The sequence below is a fragment of the Mixophyes fleayi genome, chromosome 3 (assembly GCF_038048845.1).
Source record: "Mixophyes fleayi isolate aMixFle1 chromosome 3, aMixFle1.hap1, whole genome shotgun sequence".
Classification (NCBI taxonomy): domain Eukaryota; kingdom Metazoa; phylum Chordata; class Amphibia; order Anura; family Limnodynastidae; genus Mixophyes; species Mixophyes fleayi.
In genome coordinates this window covers 74,729,298-74,752,863 of record NC_134404.1, presented here as the reverse complement: position 1 = coordinate 74,752,863, position 23,566 = coordinate 74,729,298, and the positions used below count along the sequence as shown (strand labels likewise).

Genomic DNA, 23,566 nt, shown 5'->3' with positions numbered 1-23,566 from the left:
TTGTAATTCTGACAGGAACACTGCACTTGTAATGCAGTCAGGAACACTGCACTTGTAATGCAGTCAGGAACACTGCACTTGCAATGCAGACAGGAACACTGCACTTGCAATGCAGACAGGAACACTGCACTTGTAATGCAGTCAGGAACACTGAAGCCAAGAACTATCCTCTGGAGAGAAGTGTGTTGTTCTGGCAATGAACAGATCACAGCAGCAGGTTTAAATAGGAAATCCCAAACAACTATTGGCTGATCAGTTCATGTGATCACAGCTTCTGAATCTGGTTGGTTTGGAATGATCACCTGACTGCATCCAAGATGGCCGCGCCCATGCAGCAGGACAAACAGTATGTGTTTGTTTACAAATGAAGGTGTGGAGAACGGGAATGCTGCAGATGACCAGAAGGGACCCAGGTAGCCGTGATATGACAGCGGCGGATGAGGTAAGTGCGGCTAAGATCCCGATTTGTGACACAGAGCATCTAGAGAAGTAGGCAGTTCCTGCGAAGCTTAAACATCTTTAATTTGGTCAGCCAGCCCTTGCCAGAATGTTTCCACGAGGGCTTCATTATTCCATTGCAGCTCAGATGAAAGTGTACGGAACTGGATAACGTCTTGAGTAAGGGTATGGGAACCCTGTCGGAGTCTGAGTAGAAGCGACTGAGGAAACACGCCCTGGCTCATTGAACATTTTTCAGAAGATTGCAGTAAACACAGCACTGTCCTGCAATAAAGAATCATTCCTTTCCCATAGAGGGGAAGCCCACGCCAGAGCTGTGCAAAGAGGAGTGATATGATGTAAGCCACTTTAGTGCAATCATTGGGAATTTTTTTTTATTTTTACCTCAAACTGAAATGAACATTGGTTCAAAAACCCTCAACGAAGTTTAGGGTCACCATCAAACTTTTGAGGAGTAGGTAAACATAGAGATGAGGAGGATTCAGTCTGGGCAACTTGACTGGGCTCGGAAACCGGTGGTGCCTGGGCGACCAGTAAGGCAGTTTGCAGAGAATCTAACCTGAAGGCTAGGGCCTGTAGGCATTGAAGAAGTTGCAGTTGCATAGAGTTCTGACGTTCACTGTGACCAACCAGGTGTTGCAGCATGTCTTCAGCAGACAGTTGCCGATCGGGGTCCTTTCCTAGTTTGACCAAATCTTACTGTTACGCAGCCTGAGTTTGGCATAGGCCTTGAAGCCCCACTCTAGATGGAGAGGTGCGGAGTCTAACGGTAGAGAGGTATTAACTAGGGATCCTCGCAAGGTAACATGGACTTAGCTGCTCTCTAGCTGCAGGTCACAGTCCTCTAAGGGGGATTAAAGCAGGGTGAGATGGACCGTGGAGTGGAGCAGGACTGCTGTACAATAAATGCAGAGGTTCAGGTGAATGGGAGCGAACTGAAGCATTGAGGTCTTTAGAAAGCGAATAGCTTGAGAACGGGACTGATTATGAGACACGAGGTTCCTGTAATACTACCACAGGTCTTGATCGTGAAACATATGTGCCTGTCTTCTCTGTATAGTGCAATGTTTGTGGGGTTTTTTCAATATTAACTATTTTGTGCTGGACCTGCTGGCTGTATTGTTGATTGGTCTGCAAACTGTAATGCTGCTGTAGACAGTTACAATGTCAACATTTTAAACATGTCGACAGAATAAAACTGTCGCCAGATTCACCGTCACTGATATGACTGCATCCCCTTTAATACATAGACCCCTAAATGTAATAGGGAAATATTAAATAATAACTCAAATCTGTCTTGTGACCACAAATTAAAAAAATATACTTTTGCTGTGTCTCAATTGGTCATCCACTAAGAAAGAACAGCCTGGAGTATGTAATGGTACTTAGCAGATGTTTCTATGTAATCCAACAACAATAAGGACATAATACAACACGGTAACATTTTTAGAATATCTGCATATTCTGAAATGTGTGTTCTTCTAACATGAGAAAACATAGAATAGTTCTACAAATAGGAATGGTTGCTGATCACACCCAAGTATCAATAGTTTAGATGATAATGTACGCTCAGACCATTCACAATTTTTTGGCCATAATGGCAGAAGATATTTTCGGGAAATTTTGCAGTGATTTCAAGAAACCAAATTTATCTGAAACGTTCATGCACAATAAACCAATGAGAAAGTATGAGAATATAAATGATCATCATGCCTGTTTAGGGTGTTTAAATATACAGTATATGATCCCTATATTTGTCAGGTGCAGTCTGCCTTTAAACTTAACTTCCTCTCTCTGTTGTTTACTTTTATTGCCCTATCCCACAGTGACATCATTCAGGCCCAGCTGGATGTTGAATGAAATCCAGTTCAGTACATACCAACTCAATGATGCAATCTGACCTCTTAATATAACTAGATGTAACTCCCTCGTTCACAGTGCAATAGAGACATGCAAAGGACAAGTCTGAGGAGCAGAAAATTGCTGCACAAACAGCCTGCACCTTGTGGTGTATACACATGCATCTGGATGTGGTACATGTGGACTCTAAAAACACCAAGATACCGTTATTAAAGAGGAAACTTAGATTAGAAGTAATCTAGGGGTTAAACAAAATAACAAAATAGTATCCATGGATCTAACAAAAGACCTATATTTAGCAACTAGCTAAATCTATCAAGGAGAGATTGATGGTTTTTATTTGTGACTATAGCTTCTACCATGCACCAGCAGCTGGAAAATAGTGACTTGACTAGTTGTGAAAATCCTATGCTTGTTTTTCACATAAACATTGACAAAGCATCAGCCCACTTCCCCCTCCTACATTCTGTGACTTTTTAAATTTACAAATTCAGGACGTCACCATTAACTGTACAACAGGAGTGAAAATTGTAGTATAACATATGAAGAGAACCAAGCCTCTGCAGACAGTCCATCAGTATACTAACTAAAGTCATGAAGCATGTGAATTTTCACAACAGGGCTGCCATGAGAAATGGTGGGTGCCAGTACAAATGAAACAGGCCGGGCACACTACCCCTCTCCCCCCTATAAAGGAAAAAATCATTCCATACGTCCCTTTTTCTAAATCCTATTGGACAACTGTCTCTGTACGCTGAGTGAGGGGTCTATGAGAAGGTTTGAAGATTACCTATAAATATTCCGGAGATGATCCGATTACTAGATGTCTGCGTGCTTCCAGTTGTGTGCTGCATGCATCGGTAATGATCCATGCTTGATCAAGAGTCAATGGTTTACAAATTCAGGCACATGACCATGATGTCATCTATTTAACCAAAATAGACACCACTTATCCTGGCATAAAACTGTATCGTAATAATTATTATTATATTACCATAATTCCCTTATGGATCCTTGATTATTAAAAAATCATTAATTGAAACACAAAAACACAATTTAAAACTCAAAAATAAAATGAATAAATAAAACTAATTATGAAATTAATAATAAATATACATCTAGTCATTAGCTTGATAGTCTTATGCAGCTCAGACTTCTGCAGTATTCAACACTTATCAACTAAGCTACATCCAAAGCCAGCCGATGGTTCCTAATTTCAAGAAGAAAGCTGCCCACTCTGTCTTCTCCTATCAAGCTCCCAATTCCTGGAACAACCTGCACTTAAATTTGCTACCCGTCTGAGATCTTTCAAAACTTCTGTCCCTAGTTTCTGTAAGAAAGTTTGTGATTGTAATGCTTAATGTCTTCTACTTGTAAGCATGCCACAATAGTATATGACATATCTGAAAACTAAAGTTGACTCTCGGGGGGAAATTTAATTCAGAGCCAGGTACCATTGGAGCTTTGCAGGATGTTCGGTAGTTAAAACATTGCTGAATTTTCCTTGCACCTCTACATAAATACAACTAAACTAAACTAAAAACAAAGGAATTTTAGGAGCACTGATGTAAAATTGTGCACACACAATAAGTGGAGTAGGCAAAGGCATATACACAAAAGGGGGGACAGAGGCACATACACAAAGGGGGGGGGGCACAGACACAAAAGGGGAAAAAGAGGCACATTCACGAAAGGGGGAAAGAGGCTAACACACAAAGAGGGGGACAGAGGCTCCTACACCATATTTGCTTACTCTCCCAGAATGACAGGATGACCCCCTAATTTTGGAGAGTTCTGCCTGACTCCCAGGATAGCAGGGAACCCTTCTGCATCCTAAGCCAGTTCTTTAGTGAAGTGGGTGGAGGCGGAACTAATTGTAGCATTACAGGAAGATACGATTAGCGGTGTCATGACCTCAGGACGTGACAATTTTGGAGATCTCCTAGAGGGGAGATCTCCAAGTTGGCAAGTACGACATACACAAAAGGTGTGACAGGATGGACTGCGTACTCTGTCTGTTGTGTTGCTGGGAACCGGTTGGGCTTGCCTTGCCACGGTCACCTTTTCTTTTTCCCAAATGCGCCCTCTAAACGCAGTAGGAGTGGCTTTTGCTGCTGCCACCACTGGACTCCATTGCGGCGCCCAGAACCACGTCCTTCTGGGTAACTCTTGCTGCTAGTGTACCCTCTTGCCTTCAGATCAGGGTTGCTGTGGATGGTTCCCCTTGGCCTATCACACTGGCCAGCGCTGCAGGGTAGCGGGCAAAGTGTTGATACTGGATGCAGGGTTTAAACCTCAGACAGCCGGATAGCGGATTAGATTGGTCTAAGCTGTAGGTCACAGGAATTTAACCTACCAGTATGTTTTTGGAGTGTGAGAGGAAACCGGAGCACCCGGAGGAAACCCACACAAACACGGGAGAACATACAAACTCCACACAAATAAGGCCATGGTCAGGAATCGAACTCATGACCCCAGTGCTGTGAGGCAGAAGTGCTAACCACTGAGCCACTGTGCTGCGCCAACAGGATCAACTGAGCTGCACACATGCGCAGAAGCTATCATCAGTTAGACAGTTATAAACATCATAGGAATGTGACTCACATGCACAGGGCTAACAGAGCACACTGATTAATAACAAGTTTATTAAGCCATAGCGTGACCATCTCTGCTCTACAATCTTAGTGACACATCTGTCTAACGAGCCTCACCTCTTCCGGTGCCAACCTGTGAGGCTACATTAACTTTTGATGTGAGAACATTGCAGCCTTGATTGCCACCTGTGATGATGTAAACTATTAACCTACAACCTATGGCAGTAATATTTATAACAATTTGGTACATAGCCGCTCCCCACCCCTGAACTATGAAGACAACTTTAAAATATATCTCTGAGTTTGATCCCTGTGACCTCTTTGTGTGGCTTGCAATGCTTGCTGAGTTCTGAAGAGAAGCATGATCCATTGTAAGGCAAATATGTCATGCAAATGGCTAGCAAAATATATTCTGACACCCAAGATGTTCACCCCACAGCCCCCACTTGTAAACCCTCAATGTTAAATACAATCAGACTTTTCTGCTATGAGGGTAGAGAAACCCTATTAATCAGCTCATCTACAACATTAAGGATGTATTATCATCCAGCTCTACAAGGTCTATTGAATATATTTGTTTTTTTAAGTCAAGAATTTTAGAAGAAGTTTCTTTGCACTTGATAAAATTTTAATGGATCCTGTTTCAGAAAGCAGAAGTATTGAAAAGAAAAAAAGATTTGTAAGAGCTACATTTAAACTATAATGCAGCAGAAGAATTAATAACAATCATTTGATTAATATGATCATCAATTTGGGGATTTAATTGATTGATTAAAAAGAAAGATGTGTGGCGTTCCAATGTAAACACAGTTCCCAATTTTTCATAATAGGTATGATTTGTGGTCTCACCATTACTAATTGACTACCTGGGGGTATATTTACTAAACAGTGGGTTTAAAAAAGTGGAGATGTTGCCTATAGCAACCAATCAGATTGTAGTTATCATTTATTTAGTACATTCTACAAAATGACAGCTAGAATCTGATTGGTTGCTATAGGCTACATCTCCACTTTTTCAAATCCACAGTTTAGTAAATATACCCCCTGGTTTCAGTCAAAACAAACACATTTCCCTTTTAAGGTGTTTGAGACTCTAGTCTACTCTACTTGAAGCAATGCCACATAACCTTCCACAGGTGGAAAAATATATTTTGACTCCCGAGATTGTCACCCCAACCCCCACTTGTATACCCCCACTGTCAAACACAGGGATCAGGCTTTTCTGCAGTAGGGTTTCTCTACCCTGATGTGAGGGTAGAGCAACCAACCTGTCCATGCTGGTCTACCCTCTTTTTAGTTAGTTCATTTTTACTTCTATATAGACCAAATTCCTCCTAATGTTCTTGATGGAAGCCCACTTGGCAGACAAAACTAGCAGTGAATAAATAGAAGCAAAAAGGGGTATATTGGCCTACTGATCAGATAGACAAGGCCACCTTATTGTAAATAAGAAATGATATGACAATCTTTGCAGGGTGATTAGGAATCCTGCTTGGGTCCAGAATAGTGGTGATCACACATGTGAGAGAAAAATCAAAGCTTCTTCTCTTATTATGAATGCCATTGAGTCTAAGGGCTAGATTTACTAAGCTGCGGGTTTGAAAAAGTGGGGCTGTTGCCTATAGCAACCAATCAGATTCTAGCTGTCATTTTGTAGAAGGTACTAAATAAATGACAGCTAGAATCTGATTGGTTGCTATAGGCAATATCCCCACTTTTTCAAACCCGCAGCTTAGTAAATCTAGCCCCAAGGGTTGCTAAAATGCATAAAGTATCTGAATCCTGACTTTTTCTATCGGACGGTGATGTTGCCTTGTCCCATCTAACAGGACTAGTGAAGACAATTATCTATTTGTTGTGCGTACATGATATGGCTAATGTGTCCGTGAGCCCAGGCACTTCCATCCTGTTATCAAGGGGCACATTTATCAACCACCGCAACAGCAGCAGCTGCATCAGTAGCAGCATCTCCGAAACGCCTGCTCGTTCCAAGGCAGGCAACGTTGTGTATCACCGGTTTCAGTAAGAGGCACAATGCTGACAACCTCTTAGAGAAACTGAGGGAAATCATTTTGCAGTGGCTTACGCCACTTACACTCTCCTGGGGATTTGTGGTGTCGGACAATGCCAGTAACATTGTGCGGGCATTACTTATGGGCAATTTCCAGCACGTGCCATGTTTTGCCCACACAATAAATTTGGTGGTGCAGTATGACCTGAAAAGTGACAGGGGTGTGCAGGATATGCTTGCGGTGGCCCGCAAAATTGCTGGACACTTTCGGCATTCTGCCACTGCCTACCGCAGACTCGAGCAACATCAGAAAAGCCTGAACCTGCCCTGCCAACACCTCAAACAAGAGGTTGTGACGAGCTGAAACTCCACCCTCTATATGCTGCAGAGGATGGAGGAGCAGCAAAAGGCCATTCAAGCCTACATAGCCACCTACGACATAGGCAAAGGAGTGGGGATGCGCCTGAGTCAAGCGCAGTGGAGACTGATTTCCGTGTTGTGCAAGGTTCTCCAGCCGTTTGAACTTGCCACATGAGAAGTCAGTTCCGACACTGCCAACTTGAGTCAGGTGATTCCCCTGATCAGGCTGTTGCAGAAGCAGCTGGAGAAAGTGAGGGAGGAGCTGGTAAAGCATTGCGATTACACCAAGCATGTAGCTCTTGTGGATGAAGCCCTTCGTACGCTTTGCCAGGACCTGAGGGTGGTCACTCTTTTAAAGTCAGAGGAATACATTCTGGCCACCGTGCTCGATCCTCGGTTTAAAGCGTATGTTGTGTCTCTGTTTCCGGCGGACACAAGTCTACAGAGGTGCAAAGACCTGCTGGTCAGGAGATTGTCATCTGAAGAGGACCGTGACATGGCAACAGCTCCTCCTTCATTTTCTTCCACACCTGTGGCTGCGAGGAAACAGCTGAGATTTCATAAACGACCCGCTGGCGGGGATGCAGAGAACATCTGGTCCGGACTGAAGGACCTGCCTACCATTGCTGACATGTCTACTGTCGCTGCATTGGATGCTGTCACCATTCAAAAAAATGGTGGAGGATTACTTTGCTGACACCATCCAAGTAGACATGTCAGACAGTCCTTACTTTTACTGGCAGGAAAAAAAGGCAGTTTGGAAGCCCTTGTACAAACTGGCTCTATTTTACCTGAGTTGTCCCCCCTCCAGTGTGTACTCCGAAAGAGTTTTTAGTGCAGCGGGGATCCTGGTCAGTGAGCGGCGAAGGAGGTTGCTTCCGCAAAATGTTGAGAAGATGATGTTCATCAAAATGAATGATCAATTCTTCAATCAAATCCAGCAATGGCCTCCAGAGACTACAGAGGGACCGGTGATTGTGGAGTCCAGCGGGGACGAATTGATAATGTGTGAGGATGAGGAAGTACACACTGAAGGGAGCGAGGAATCAGAGGATGAGGATGAGGACGACATCTTGCCTCAGTAGAGCCAGTTTACTTTGTACAGGGAGAGATGAATAGCTTTTTTTGTGTGGGGGCCCAAACAAACCAATCATTTCAGCCACAGTAGTTTGGTAGGCCCTGTCGCTGAAATTATTGGTTTGTTAAAGTGTGTATGTCCTTTTTCCGCAACATAAGGGTGGGTGGGAGGGCCCAAGGACAATTCCATCTTGCACCTCTTTTTTTTCTTTGCCAGCTCGTTTTGTGGGGGTCCAAACAAACCAATCATTTCAGCCACAGTTTTGTAGGCCCTGTCGCTGAAATGATTGGTTTGTTAAAGTGCGCATGTCCTATTTCACCAACATAAGGGTGGGTGAGAGGGCCCAAGGACAATTCCATCTTGCACCTCTTTTTTTGGCATTATGTGCTCTTTGGGGCCTAGCTTTTCAAACTGCCATCCTGTCTGCCACTACAGTGCCACTCCTAGATGGGCCATGTGTTTGTGCCGCCCACTTGTGTCGCTTAGCTTAGTCATCCAGCTACCTCGGTGCAACCTTTTGGCCTAAAAACAATATTGTGAGGTGTTCAGTGTTCAGAATAGACTGGAAATGAGTGGAAATGAATGTTATTGAGGTTAATAATAGCGTAGGAGTGAAAGAAAACCCCCAAAAAAACAATAATCTGGATTTTAGCAGTTTTTATGCTTTTTTTAAAAAAAAATCAGAACCCAAAACCCAAAACCTTGAGAGGGGTGTTTTGGCAAAACCCATTAGAACCCAAAACCTGAAGGTAATCAGAACCCAAAACCCAAAACACGAAAAGTGGCCGGAGCACATCCATACTAATAAACATAAGACACACGTTTGGACACAGGATGAAGCAAGTACATGCATGACATATAAATACACTAAATACACAAAACAATTGCCAGGTTGACATGAATAAAAACAAAGGAAGGAAATGAATAACAAAGCTGCATTTATAGTCCCTGGCCAAAGAAACAGGTGGCCATTGCAACATACTGCTCTATGCCAGTAACAACATCCTAAATTGGTAACTATTAGTGACTACCCTGCTCATATTGCACTACCTAACGCACCTTTCCGTATGGTTTAAACAGGATATATATATATATATATATATATATATATATATATATCTAGCCTTACCTGTGTGGAGTTTGTATGTTCTCCCCGTGTTTGCGTGGGTTTTCTCCGGGTGCTCCGGTTTCCTCCCACACTCCAAAAACATACTGCTAGGTTAATTGGTTGCTATGAAAATTGACCCTAGTCTCTCTCTCTGTCTGTCTGTGTATGTGTGTATATGTTTGGGAATTTAGACTGTAAGCTCCAATGGGGCAGGGACTGATGTGAGTGAGTTCTCTGTACAGCGCTGCGGAATCAGTGGCGCTATATAAATAAATGATGATGATGATGATATATTATACACAGAGTTATCACTTCCGCGTTCCATCAATCCCTGGTGCTGCGTTCCGAGCCTCCTTTCAGAACTTTAGTATGATTACTTCCTGTTGTGGTGTTATAGGTGTCCTTCAAAGGAACTGAACAAAAAGGATCTATACAGATAAGCAACATCTTATCTCTTTGGTGTGTACACAAGTGGTGATAGATTATCACTAAATCACACTAGTCTTGACCTTTTTGGTATTCTGTCTTTCCTTATATGCATAGAAGACTGGAGTGAAATCTATGGTCTTTTGAGGACTACCCAGAGCTGGATTAAGGCTCTGGGGGCCCGGGGCACTTTATACAGGGGGGGCCCTAAAGTGTACTATGGCCATAATTTTAGACAAATACACAGACAATACTGTGTGCACTACTGTTAGGTGCAGGCAGCTCCCCCTTCATGAGTAGAGCAGTGTGAAGTGGGACATACCTCCCAACTGCACCCGTAGTGGGGACAAAGTCCTGACTTAGTGGGTGTGCTTTACGTAAATCATATTGGAGTTTGTTTTGGCCCGATTTTCCATTTATAAATGTTGGGAGATATGCATTGGCAGCGCCGGTGCAAGGGTCCTTGGCGCCCTAGGCACAGTGTGAAAATCGGCGCCCCCCCCCCTTTAAAAATCGGCGCCCCCCCCTTTAGAAATCGGCACCCCCCTGTCAAAATTGGCGCTGCGCTTCCCTCGCTTCAGCTCCCCACGTCTTTCTTTAACTTACCTGCATGAAGCTGCTCCTCTCTGCTCTGTCTTCTCCCCTCCACTCATAGACACTGTCGGGCCGTGATGATGACATCATCACAGCCTGTCACTGTCAGTGAGCGGAGGGGAGAAGACAGAGCAGAGAGGAGCAGCTTTATGCAGGTAAGATTCAATAGCCCCTTCCCTCCTCTCCTCCACGTGGATTTCCGTTTTAAATGACCATAGTCATTTTTTTTTTAATTTCGAGGCGCCCTGCAGAGCCCGGCTCAGGCAATTGCCTAACCTTGCCTAATGGGAGCGCCGGGCCTGTGCATTGGTGAATTGAAATGCCAAGCACAATGGAAGACTGGAAGACAGGCAGGCAGACAGACAGATACAGACAGACAGAGACACACACAGACACAGACAAACAGACACACTTACCTTGCTCTCTGCTGCATCACTCCAAGCTGCTCAGACAGGAAGTAAAATGAGCACTTCCTGTCTAAGGCCAATCAGCAGCAGGCAGCCTCACAATTGGCTGCCTGTTGTTGCCACTGACCACCAATGATGATTTTATTAACTTTCGTTTTCACCCCCGCTTTGGGGGGGAGGGTGCTGTGAGCGGGGGTGAAAACGACATTTAATAAAAACATGCAGCAGCTTCTCTCCTCCCAGGTGCCCCCCCCCCTTAATCCGGCTATGGGACTACCCAGAAACTTAAAATATCAATACATCTGAGAATTATCACACCATTATGCGCCCTTTTCTCGTGTTGTACCTACCCTATATATATGTATATGTGTGTGTGTGTGTGTGTGTGTGTGTGTGTGTAGCATATATCAACAAACTAAGCACAAAGGAAAAGTGATAAAGGTTTTCACAGAGAGTTATTTATTGCAGTTTTAAGCTTCTTACTTAAACATGGATGATTGTTAAGGCGCGCTCCATTCATGGCATTATTTTGAACAGGCACCAATGAAAAAGTTTCATTACAGCCCATTTACAAATACCTATTAATGTGCATGCCCATTGCCCTTTTGTGTAATTGTACCTAATTGTCCATCCAGCATTCAATGGGCACACCCCCTTACTGGATTTTGTATCGAGCCCTGTGATAGGGTGATGCGCCTACATTTACAGGTTTGTGGATACTTCGGAAAACGTTACTACAACCTACTTCCATTTTGGATCTAACATAAAAGTAGATTGGATTAAATAAACTTTTCATTTTATCTCCAAGAATGCTGCTTGGTTTAGCTTAATTTATGGCTTAAGTGAATGATGAGTGTGAGAGGACTGTTATTATTACATGTGTCACTTTTGTGTGTTTCAATGTCTTATTACATTGGTATACCTAGATTATCTGAAAAAGTGCAACTGGAGGGTATATATGATTCCCATTAGAAGTATAGGCACAAGGTGGTTTCTGGCGCCTTGGACCAGTTGAAGAAATCCTTTAACATGGAGGATAATTCTGTTAGTTCACCCATAAGATTGAGAGTACATCACAAATGGACCTTTTTAGAGGCAACATGTCTGGGACTGAGATTGGAGTAAGCAGAGGACAGAGTCAAGGTTGCCACTAAGGCAGTGGGCTAAGGGTTGTGGTGTTGTTGACAGTGAGGAAGGTTTCAGGTGAGGTGATGGCTCTGAGAGGCAGGGCCGTCTTTCCGACTGGGCACGCTGGGTAGGTGCCCGGGGGGCCCAGCGGACAAGGGGGCGAGGCAGGACTCCTATAAAAAAAAACGGAAAAAAAACCTTACCTTTTGCAGTCACCTGACCATTCAGATCAGGTAGCGACCCGGCTCCCTCCCCGGTCCCCTCCTCTTCGCAGTGAATGGTGGGCGTGATGACGTCATCACGCCCGAATGCGAGCACAGCACAGAGGAGCGCAGAACAGCGATGAAGAACAGAAGAGGATTTGACTCTTTTTTTTATATATATATATATATATATATATATATATATATATATATACTTTTTTTTACACACACACTCACACACACACATATATATATATATATATATATATATATATATATATATATATATATATATATATATATATATATATATATATTAAGATACGTTAAGATGGCCCTGCTGAGAGGAGGGAAGAGTTCTAATATACAGAAAGTGACACGCCATGTTATGTTTTAGTTATATTTATAGATTTGTTTTTAAAATAGCAAATAAATATTTATAATTAAAAACTCGATAGGTTATTTGTTGTATGTAACAAGTGTTGAACAATCCTCATATAAAAATAAAATGTACCTGGTTGTTATAAATATATAGCTCAGCCCGGCACACAGGGTGAGACAGTGAGAACACTGTGTACAGAGGGCAGTCTCCATTCTCCCATGATGAGTAATGATACGTGAATGTTCCCTCCCCGCCCAGCTCGCTCTGTTACTACTGAGAGGTCCTGAGAACTCGTGTAGACGGGAGCTCTGCATCCAGCTCACAAATGACAGCAAGATCCCAGGTAAAAGCATTTATAGTCACTTTCTTACCTCTGTTCTCCTGGACTCACAGGACACACACTCTTACACCTATTATGTGACCATCACTGTGTGCTCTCTGCACTCTCCTTACTTTATATGGCAAAGCCACCCAATGCCGGTCCTGCTAACTACTTCTACATACATGAAGTCAGAGGTTGTATTGCTCATAACTTGTCTTAAAAGATGACCTCACTTTTCTCCTCTGTCTCAGAGACTTCTGTATTCATTAACTCTATAAATAACGAGAAGGACTTCTGTGCTACAGGTTAGAATTATAACCCGATCTCTTCCCTCATACAGGGGCACCCCATGCTGCAGACCCAGGCTTCCAGCACCCAGCACCTGAGGGAGCGGCAGCGCTTCTTTGAAGATGTCTTGTCGCATGACGTGGACATGTATTACCCACAGATTCACCGGCTCAATGAGCGCTGGAGGCGTGAGTTCTAGTCCTCGTGTGTTACATGGGATGGGGGTGTCATCCTGTGTGTGAGATGCGGAAATATGAAGGGGGTTAGCACGGTGCATGATAATGTAATAGTCTTGTGCTTTATATACAGCTTCTCATTCATGCAAAACAGCATCTCTAGAGATAACAGAATGAAATATATACATCTGCTTGATGTCTGTGCTATAATATAGGACTGTTATTGTCCATCACTGCCTAGAGGTCAAGTCTTTATGGTACTATGTGTATTCTGGTGAATTGTGTTACTGCAGCTTCAGGCAATGTATAGCTCAGCAGGTGTCCTGAAACTACACACAAATATGCCTGGACAGTTTTTGGTTTGATACATCAGTAACTACACGCCCATAGGCCCTACCAGCATTTGGTTTGATACATCTGAAACTACATGCCCAGACATATTTTAGTTTGATACATTGTTCTAACTTGTGTGGCTTGCTGGAACTTGTAGTTTTACAACACATTTTTTTCATTTATTTCCAGTATAAGAGTTGTTTGGTTACTCATTCAATTTGTCAAATCATAACAAAATAATAATAATGTCACCAGGTCCTCTGACCTTAATTTAAGCAAAATAAATGGGTTTCATGTGGAATCCCATTTACCGGGAGAGAACACTGTATCTAGTATATATGCTCTCTCTCAGGCAGACTGCATCACCCCGCACATCAGGATAGCGGTGAGGTATAGAGGAGGCTGGCCTGGGAGTGAGCACTGTATCTAGTGTATATGCTCTCTCTCAGGCAGACTTCATCACCCCGCACATCAGGATAGCGGGGAGGTATAGAGGAGGCTGGTCTGGGAGAGAACACTGTATCTAGTATATATGCTCTCTCTCAGGCAGACTGCATCACCCTGTACATCAGGATAGCGGGGAGGTATAGAGGAGGCTGGCCTGGGAGTGAGCACTGTATCTAGTATATATGCTCTCTCTCAGGCAGACTGCATCACCCCGCACATCAGGATAGCGGGGAGGTATAGAGGAGGCTGGCCTGGGAGTGAGCACTGTATCTAGTATATATGCTCTCTCTCAGGCAGACTGCATCACCCTGCACATCAGGATAGCGGTGAGGTATAGAGGAGGCTGGTCTGGGAGTGAGCACTGTATCTAGTGTATATGCTCTCTCTCAGGCAGACTGCATCACCCCGCACATCAGGATAGCGGTGAGGTATATAGGAGGCTGGCCTGGGAGTGAGCACTGTATCTAGTATATATGCTCTCTCTCAGGCAGACTGCATCACCCCGCACATCAGGATAGCGGTGAGGTATATAGGAGGCTGGCCTGGGAGTGAGCACTGTATCTAGTGTATATGCTCTCTCTCAGGCAGACTGCATCACCCCGCACATCAGGATAGCGGTGAGGTATAGAGGAGGCTGGCCTGGGAGTGAGCAGAGTGCCGTCTGACAGGTCATCTTCAAAGCTGAGTTTGTCTGTCAGACTAGAGTGTTCGCTCCTGGCTTCCTTAACATTTCACAGCCAGAGCCTGATTAAGACCGCATGAAGCCCTAGGCAGCCCTAGGGTCCCAATCCTCCCTCCATTTGTAAAAATAAACAACAAATAAAAATGTGTTAGAATAATCCAGACCCCTCAGTGCCCATTGGGCTCTAGGCATAAGCCTAGGTTGTCTAATGAATGATCTGGCTCTGCTTATATCTCTCCTGATGTACGGGCTGGAGAGCATAGTGATCTGAATAAAATTCTCTTGATACCAGGCACTATGCAGTAAAGTAAAACATAGAGCTAGTTAACCTGGTGGCAGGTCATCTTTAATTCCAATGATATATCAGAGGTTGCAGTACTCTTCTTTGTCACCAATACATTAAGAAAGTGCTACTTATTGTGAGAAAAAAAGGAGAGAATGCAAAGACGAACACCTCCCATGTAGCACTGAATAAATAAACACATAACATTAGCTCCCAAGAAGAAGCTCTGCAAAGGGAACATACTGATATATATATATATATATATATATATATATATATATATATATATATATATATATATATATATATATATATATATATATTATGTTGGGGATACAACAGATAGGGTGATATATTGTTATTTGGTGATCTATTTATATTTTAAATAATAAAGAAGTGCTGGCTCAAACCCAACTTCCAGGGCACCCAATGTGTTTCTGAAAACTAAGCAGTAGAAATTGGGCACTTGGTGGCTCTCCAGTGGGGTATTATGACCCCAAGGGACATTACGGGCCTGATTCATTAGGGAAAGTAAAGCAAGAACATGAATAACATTGCACCTTGGCAAAACCACGTTGCATTGGAGGGGGAGAATGAATTTAAAATGTGGGGACAGGTGTATAGTTGGGGTAGAGCATGTCCTAGATCAACTTTAAATTTCAGTGTAAAAATAAAGCTATCAGGTATTTGTGTGCTACATGAAAAAAACAGCCAGTATTTAACTTATGTGCAAAATAATAAACTAATTTGCACCCCTTGCAGTGTAACATGGTTTTGTCCAGGAGAAAACTTACTCCTTTAAATCAGGCCCTACACATTCAAAGCTTACTTTGAGCCTCCCAAGTCACATGTCTGTAGGCCGAGTGCTTTTATCCAGGGCATGTTACTCTGTATTTGTGCTTAATACGATACTATCTATAGCAGCGGTGATGAGCTTCTATTCAGCATTAGGTCTAAGTGATTGACAGTGCAGTGGCATTATTTCAACTATGTAAATACTACGAGCAGTTGTGGCTGCCTACCAAGTTCTTTTGTAGTATATAGGGAAGGTAGGGATGATAGAGCTCAGACTGATATCTTAAAACACACTTGTTGGCAGCTGCATTCTCTAGCACATAAGTAGATATTTTAGAAACACATTTAGTATGTTCTTAGTTTTAAAATAACCATGTTTTTCTAACCATATTGCTATCACTTGTAAGGTGCAAGTTAAATAAATTTCTATATTTTTGCAGCTCCTCTTGACAGTGTGTCCTCAATGGAAGTGAATATCGACTCTTTGGAATTGTCAGAACCACTGGACATTAATGAGCTGGAATCCAGTGATGCATTTCTACAGTCCGATGAGCCCATGAGTCCTTTAGTTTCTCCAGGTTAGTACAGCCTGGCAGTGCGGTGATTGTAGGCTTTTACAAGTTACAAAATGCTTATGTCTTGTAGCTAAAGAAATACAGTGTGTGGCAAGAACTAGGAATTTATATCAGAATTTGCCTTGGAAATGCAGACAGTAATCATTGCTATTTTGTTGCTCGTGTGACACTAGCCTGTGTGTTTTTGAAGAAAACAAGAGTGTAGTCGCAATATATCTAGAGCAAATTCATTTTATTTTGTGTATGTCACTGTTCTCTTCTGGCTATGGTGTAAGAAAGGGCCTATCCAATCTCTTAGACTTGCATATTTTTGATGTGTGCTCCTAAATCTCACCAACTACAGAGTGGACAACCTTATTTAAAAGTGTTATTTTACTGTATGTGTGTTTTCTACTTGCAAGATCACATAGTGCATCTAATGTCCCCTTTCCTTCCTGCATGCTGTCACATGATTTGAGAGATAAATCCTATTTGACTATGCATTTACGTCCATGTGATTACATTAGTGATTGGGGATTTTATACATACAGGATATTAGTTGCACATAGACAAAGCGCACAGGGAGTTTATTGCACATAGGCAAACACACAGAGATTTAATCCCCAATACTCAGAATCAAAACATTTTAATTCTCTGGGAACTGCAGTGGTTAAAACTACTTTCTAGATTAATTCACTGGATATAATGGGTGATGTCACCTACAGCTCTTATAGGCTGTAATATTCTTCCAGACAAAATATTCTAAGGTCCACTCAACCCCCTGCAGTATTAACATTCATAAGGGTATATATCAGTAAAGGGGAACCTGATACACTTTGAGGGCCACATCTGACAGGAAGGAGTTGGGAGCCGCTTGTAGTACATCTCAGGTATATGTACTCACAGGCATTTTTACGTCTACCCATGGTGCATTGTCCTGCAGTGTATTGACTGGAAGGTGAATGCAGTTTAAGTGTACTTCAGAGCAGAGTTATATAGGTCACTATGGGGCAGATTCAATTCCCTGTGTTGTTCTTTAGTACAATAATTTTAGCAAGGATTTTTGCTCCAGGCTCACAGAGCTGCGAGCAAACATCAGCGTTCAAATTACCGTAGTAACAGTAATAATGCGCAGATATTACGGTAGTAGCGGTAATAGTGCACAGCTATTACCGTAGTAACGGAAATAGTGCTCAGCTATTACCGTAGTAACAGTAATATTGCACAGCCGGGAATTGAATCTGTCCCTATGAGTGATGAGCTATTTTTTTTTCCCCAGAATCCAGGTGAATATAGATAAAGCATTAGGATTCCAATGGTGGCACCTGCTCTGTTACTTTTTAGGAGGAGTAATTCAATTTATTAATTAAAAAAGAAACTGAACATTCCCATTTAAACACACCTCACTTCTCAGAAGAGAGAATGCGTGGGAAAAATGGAATGCACTGTGAATTTCTGGAATTGGAGGCTCTCCAGAGGTGCCAGATTTCTAGTTGAAGGGTTTCATAACACCTTTTTCAACGCATTAACCAGCTGTAAACTGTAAAGCTTGTTTTATTAATTTAAAACTATAAGACATAGCACATAATTTATTACACCCTGCACCTGAATAACCGAATTTGAACATTATCAAGAATTGAGCTCCTAAAATTCACCAGAATGTATGGCAAGGGGAGTGTGCTATAATTTTCAGCCTAATTGAGGTATATATATATATATATATATATATATATATACACACACACATACACAATATATGGACAAAAGTATTCGGACGCTTGACCACCACAACAGGGACTGTAATGGCATTGTTTTCAAATGTATGTACTTTAATATGGAGTTGTTCCCCCTTTTGCGACGATAACAGCTTCCACTCTTCTTGGAAGGCTTTCCACAAGATGTTGGAGTGTTTCTGTGGCGGTTTATGCCCATTCATTCTGTAGAGCATTTATGAGGTCAGGCACTGATGTTGGATGAGAAGGCCTGGCTCGCATTTTCCATTTCAGTTCTATCCAAAGTTGTTCGATGGGGTTGAGGTCAGGGCTCTGTGCGGGCCAGTCAAGTTCTACAACACTGAACTCATCAAACCATGTCTTTGTAGTCCTTGCTTTGTGCACTGGGACACAGTCATGTTGGAATAGAAAAGGGCCTTCCCCAAACTGTTGCCATAAAGTTGTAAGCATAGCATTGTCCAAAATGACTTGGTATGCTGAAGCATTAAGATTGCCCTTCACTGGAGATAAGGGGCCTAGCCCAAACCATGAAAAACAGCCCCACACCATTATCCCTCCTCCACCAAACTTCACAGTTGGCAAAATGCAGTCAGACAGGTAACATTTTTCTGGCATTCACCAAACCCAGACTCGCCCATCTGACTGCCAAACAGAGAAGCGTTCACAGTCCAGTGTCGGTGTGCTTTACACCACTCCATCTGACGCTTGGCATTGGTCTTGATGATGTGAGGCTTGCATGCATCTTCTCTGCCATGGAAATTGATTCCATTAAGCTCCCACCACACAGTTTTTGTACTTCCATTAATGCCAGTGGAAGTTTAGAACTCTTCAGCTATGGTATCAGCAGAGCATTGGCGACTTTTATGCACCATGCGCCTTAGCAGTCGTTGACCCCGCTCTGTGATTTTATGTGGTCTTCTGCTTTATAGCTGAGTTGCTGTTGTTCCTAAATGCTTCCACTTTCTAATATTATCACTTACGGTTGACCGTTGACTATCCAGCAGGGATAAAATTTCAAAAACCGTCTTATTGCAAAGGTGGCATCCTATCACAGTACCACGCTTGAAGTCACTGAGCTCTTTTGTATCACAAATGTTTGCATATGGAGACTGCAGGGCTAGGTGTTTGATTTAATACATCTTTGGCAACGGGTCTGATTGAAACACCTCAATTCAATAAATAACAGGTGTGACCAAATACCTTTGTCCATATAGTGTGTGTGTGTGTAATATATATATATATATATATATATATATATATATATATATATATATATGTAAAATATCAATTTACTAGAAACCAGTGACATCACTGAGGCATGGTGCACAATGTATATGAAATAATAATAGCTTTCACTTGAAGCACTTCAACAATAAGGGGCATATTCAATTGACGGCGGGATCACCGAAAATCCCGGGCTCAAAAAATATTACCGTTAATATAGTAATAACTCGCTATAGTAATAACTACTCCCTTAGCTGCGAGCTGAAATCCAGCGAGTAAATTACCGTATTAACGGTTTTCGGCGATTCTGCCGTCAATTGAATATGCCCCTAAGAATACATTAATTTTACTGTGCAATATATCCAAGTCAGCTGTAAATTATCAATGAACTGTTCTTGATTTCTGTGCAGAATACTTGCAGTTATGATACACAGTAAGGACCTCATTTAGAGTCGGACGCAAAGTCTGTGTAAGGAGTGTAGAAGTGGGAGTGTGCCGCAGCTTGGTAGGATATTAAGAGTTGCAAGCAAACCCCAGTTACATCCCACTCATAATACCCTACTGAGCTGCGAGCAGTTCCTGCAGCTAGCTAACGCTTGCGCCACCTAATTCCTGCCGCACAGCTTTAGCCCTGTTTTGACGTGTGTTGCGTCTGCGCCTCACTGCAACTAGGATTTATTTACATGATCACGTCTGCACAATTACGTGTTCCTCCCATTCTCTCGTAGTGAGCCGCAAGCTGTCGCAAGTGTTAATTGCGTCCAAGATGCAGGCGGATTTGGCGCTTTCTGCACATGCGTGATAGTGTTTTTTGGTTAACTGCGCCTAAAACGGACTTTGCGTCCGACTCTAAATGAGGTCCTAAGTGTCAGATATACTGTAGATAAGATACAGCTCTATCTGTGTATAAGCATAATATTTACATATGTATTCCAGCTGATTTCCAGGGAATCGACTATTTTAGGCTCCGCTTCCCTTTTTCTCCTACTTCTGGCCAGCAGTATCCAGCACATGATGGTGACACTACAGACAGTCCAGAGGAAACTGCACATGTGCAGTCCAAAGATCGCAACGTCACTCCGGATCCTCCACACAATGACCACAAGACACCCTTGTCTGAGACACAATGACCTGCTGGTTCCCTCTGAAAAGACTATGGTACTTGCCAGTGACCTCCTGCCTTCAACTCACTGGCCCATTTCCTTAAAGAAAATATGGCTTTTTTTTTCTTGGACAATTTCAGCTGTCAGCAATAGCAGATTAGGAGTGACAAAGACAAACAGTTTACAGTGTTTATCTTTTTTTTTTTGCCAGTTCAATGAAAATTGGTGCTGTGTAAAACTGGGCATTCAACATAAGCAGTTAGCGCTAGATAATGTCCTATCCTTAGAAAAATAGTTTTTTAAAGCATTCCAATTTTTTTCACTGCACGTATGTGGGTTATATTATAGTATTGTTGATGTGTAAGGTCAGATTGTCCTTTCAGTCGCTATTCTATTAATAATCATTTTCTAGGAAGAGAGCGTTGTTTGGAACAAAAGTGGAACCTCTTTCTATTTCCATCCACACCACATGAAGTCAGACAAGGCGGTAACCTGATCATAATCCCCAAGTAATTATATCATGGATGTGGCACCCTCTAGTGAAATTGCTGTGGCAATAGGTTTTGTTCTCATGAGTTGCAAACATAGCATAATCTCTGGATATACTATGTTCCAGTCAGGTATGAATTAGTATGTTTTTCTGTGCACAATTGTGATACTGAATTAATGCCTTGTAATACACTGAATCAATATAATTACTGTTTTGAAATCTATGGAATCATTATTAATTGTGTAGTTGACATGTAAATCCAAATACAACTAGACAATGAATCATAGCACATTAAAAAAATGACTGAAATAAAGGTTCGCAGGTACGTAGAGAAAAATCAGAGCTAAAATTCTCCTTAATTGTAAAATGCATAAACGTGCACACATGGTGCAGAAAGGACATTAGGAGTATGTAGGAAATTGACTTCATTTAATTAGCTGGAAACAGCTTTTGAAATTACAGACACCTCGTGTGCAATTTAATTATGTAGTATTTAGAAAGTTTTTCAAGTATATAGTATGCATTTTTCTAATTAAAATATATTTGCTGTGATTGCTGACCATCTGAGTGTGCTTCAGTAAGTACAACTGAACTCTCTCATTTTAGAACCTAATAAAATTGGTATAAATTATGGAAAGCTAAAATGAAAGAACGACATGAAAGCAGGCAAAACGCCAAGTAAAATAATGGGTACAAATACACTTACAAGACAATTTGATTTTTTTGCAACTTGGCAAAACCATTGGAGGGGGAGATAAATTTAAAATGGGGACAGATTTATAGTTGGGGTAGGACATGTCCTAGATCAACTTTAAATTTCAGTGTAAAAATAAAGTTATCAAGTATTTGTGTGATACATGAAAAAAACAGCCAGTATTTAACTTATGTGCAAAATAATAATGTAAACTGCAAACATATTCACCAGAACAAAAACTAGTTCTGTATAATGTTTTTAGAAGAACTGAACTACAAAACTACTATTTTGTTCTATGTGAGTACAAAATACTTGATACATTCTATGATGTAAAATGTGTAGAAAATTACTATATTTCAGGGGAAATGCCCCCTGAGGACAAACTAGGATGAGGGGACCTTCAAGAAAGTGTAAAATTAAATGGAGATTGACTGTAGCTGTAATTTGGAAAGTCAGAGAATGTTTAGAAACCATTTTGAGTTGCGGTATTTATTTTTTCAGTCAGAGTATTGAGACAGGAAGGAAGTGCACAGGAGAAAACAGCCGGATCTGAGTTTCCTGATTGTGTAATAAATCCAAAGGAGGATATTTTGGTGGATATTCACACAGCTATAAATAGAATTAGGTTGTGCAGTTACAACAACAAGGGTGGAACTATAACCATGAGTCCACGTGTTATCTTTGTGGCCTGGCAGCACAAGTATCCCTGGCCCAGATGAAAAATGTGCCACAAAGTACACACCTAAGATGGCGTCATAACAAATGAATCCAGGCAGCTATATGATTTGGAAAATAAAGAGAATAAAACATACTTGCCAACTCTCCCGGAATCCGGGTCGGTCTCCCGGACTCCTGGGAGAGCAGTCAAGTCTCCTGCATCCGGCAAATACCTGGTCAAAATAATGCAATTCGCTGTGAATCGTGTTATTTTGGCCCCGTCCCTGCATAAAAACATAATTTTCGATGCAGAGGCGGGGCCAAAATGAGATGATTGATTGCGGCCCACCCCCTCCCGCCCTCTAGTCACGCCCCCTGTCCAGGGATCTCCCGGACTTCAGTGCCTAAAAGTAGGCAAGTATGGAATAAAATAACCTTATATATAATTCACACTACTGTGCAAGATTGCTACTAATGCAACTAGTACTCTGTCCTTACTGACTGGATGGAGCAGATTGTGGTGGTATGCCTCTCTGATGGTGCATAGAGGGCCCCATGACAAGTTTGTGATGGGGCCCAAACATTTCTAGTCCTGCCCTGTTATGGACTATATACATTGCCTATGAAGTGTCTACAGTTTTCTTTTATACACAATTCCCTAAAGTGTCAGCTAGAGACACAGGATGTTGTACATGGATTTATGCTGTTAGTTGAATTATAATTTTATCACATTACCCTTCCTGAATGGAAAAATGTCTTCTATCTCTTTAAAACACAGCAGGTGCACCTATGATATGCAGGAGAAGATAATATACTTATAAAATAGTCTACCTAGTTATACCATCATAGAAAGTTTAAAAGGATTCATAGGGGTATATTTTCTGAACTGCAGGTTTGAAAAAGTGTAGATGTTGCCTATAGCAACCAATCAGATTCTAGCTGTCATTTTGTAGAATGTACTAAATAAATTATAACTAGAATCTGATTGGTTGCTATAGGCAACATCTCCACTTTTTCAAACCCACAGTTTAGTAAATATACCCTATAATGTAATAACACGTGTCTTAAATAATGTAATGAAACCATATTGACACACATTAACTATATACTTTTACCTGTATACCTGTTGTGCTCAGTACAGTTCTAGCCATTAGTTGCTTATACTGTATGTCATG

The 23,566-nt window shown here is 41.9% G+C and overlaps 1 protein-coding gene and 1 long non-coding RNA gene across 2 annotated transcripts in view; both read left to right on the top strand.

Annotated features, from left to right (window-relative positions):
- Positions 1-23,566, top strand: part of LOC142143738 (uncharacterized) — a 713,023-nt gene that overhangs the window by 242,579 nt on the left and 446,878 nt on the right. The gene's annotated exons all lie outside the window — the stretch shown is intronic.
- Positions 12,842-21,259, top strand: LOC142143732 (dysbindin-like). The gene is made up of 4 exons (XM_075201840.1): positions 12,842-12,953; positions 13,273-13,408; positions 16,377-16,514; positions 20,384-21,259. Exons 1-4 carry the CDS (start codon positions 12,936-12,938, stop codon positions 20,575-20,577), a joined length of 486 nt encoding a protein of 161 aa, XP_075057941.1. The 5' UTR covers positions 12,842-12,935; the 3' UTR covers positions 20,578-21,259.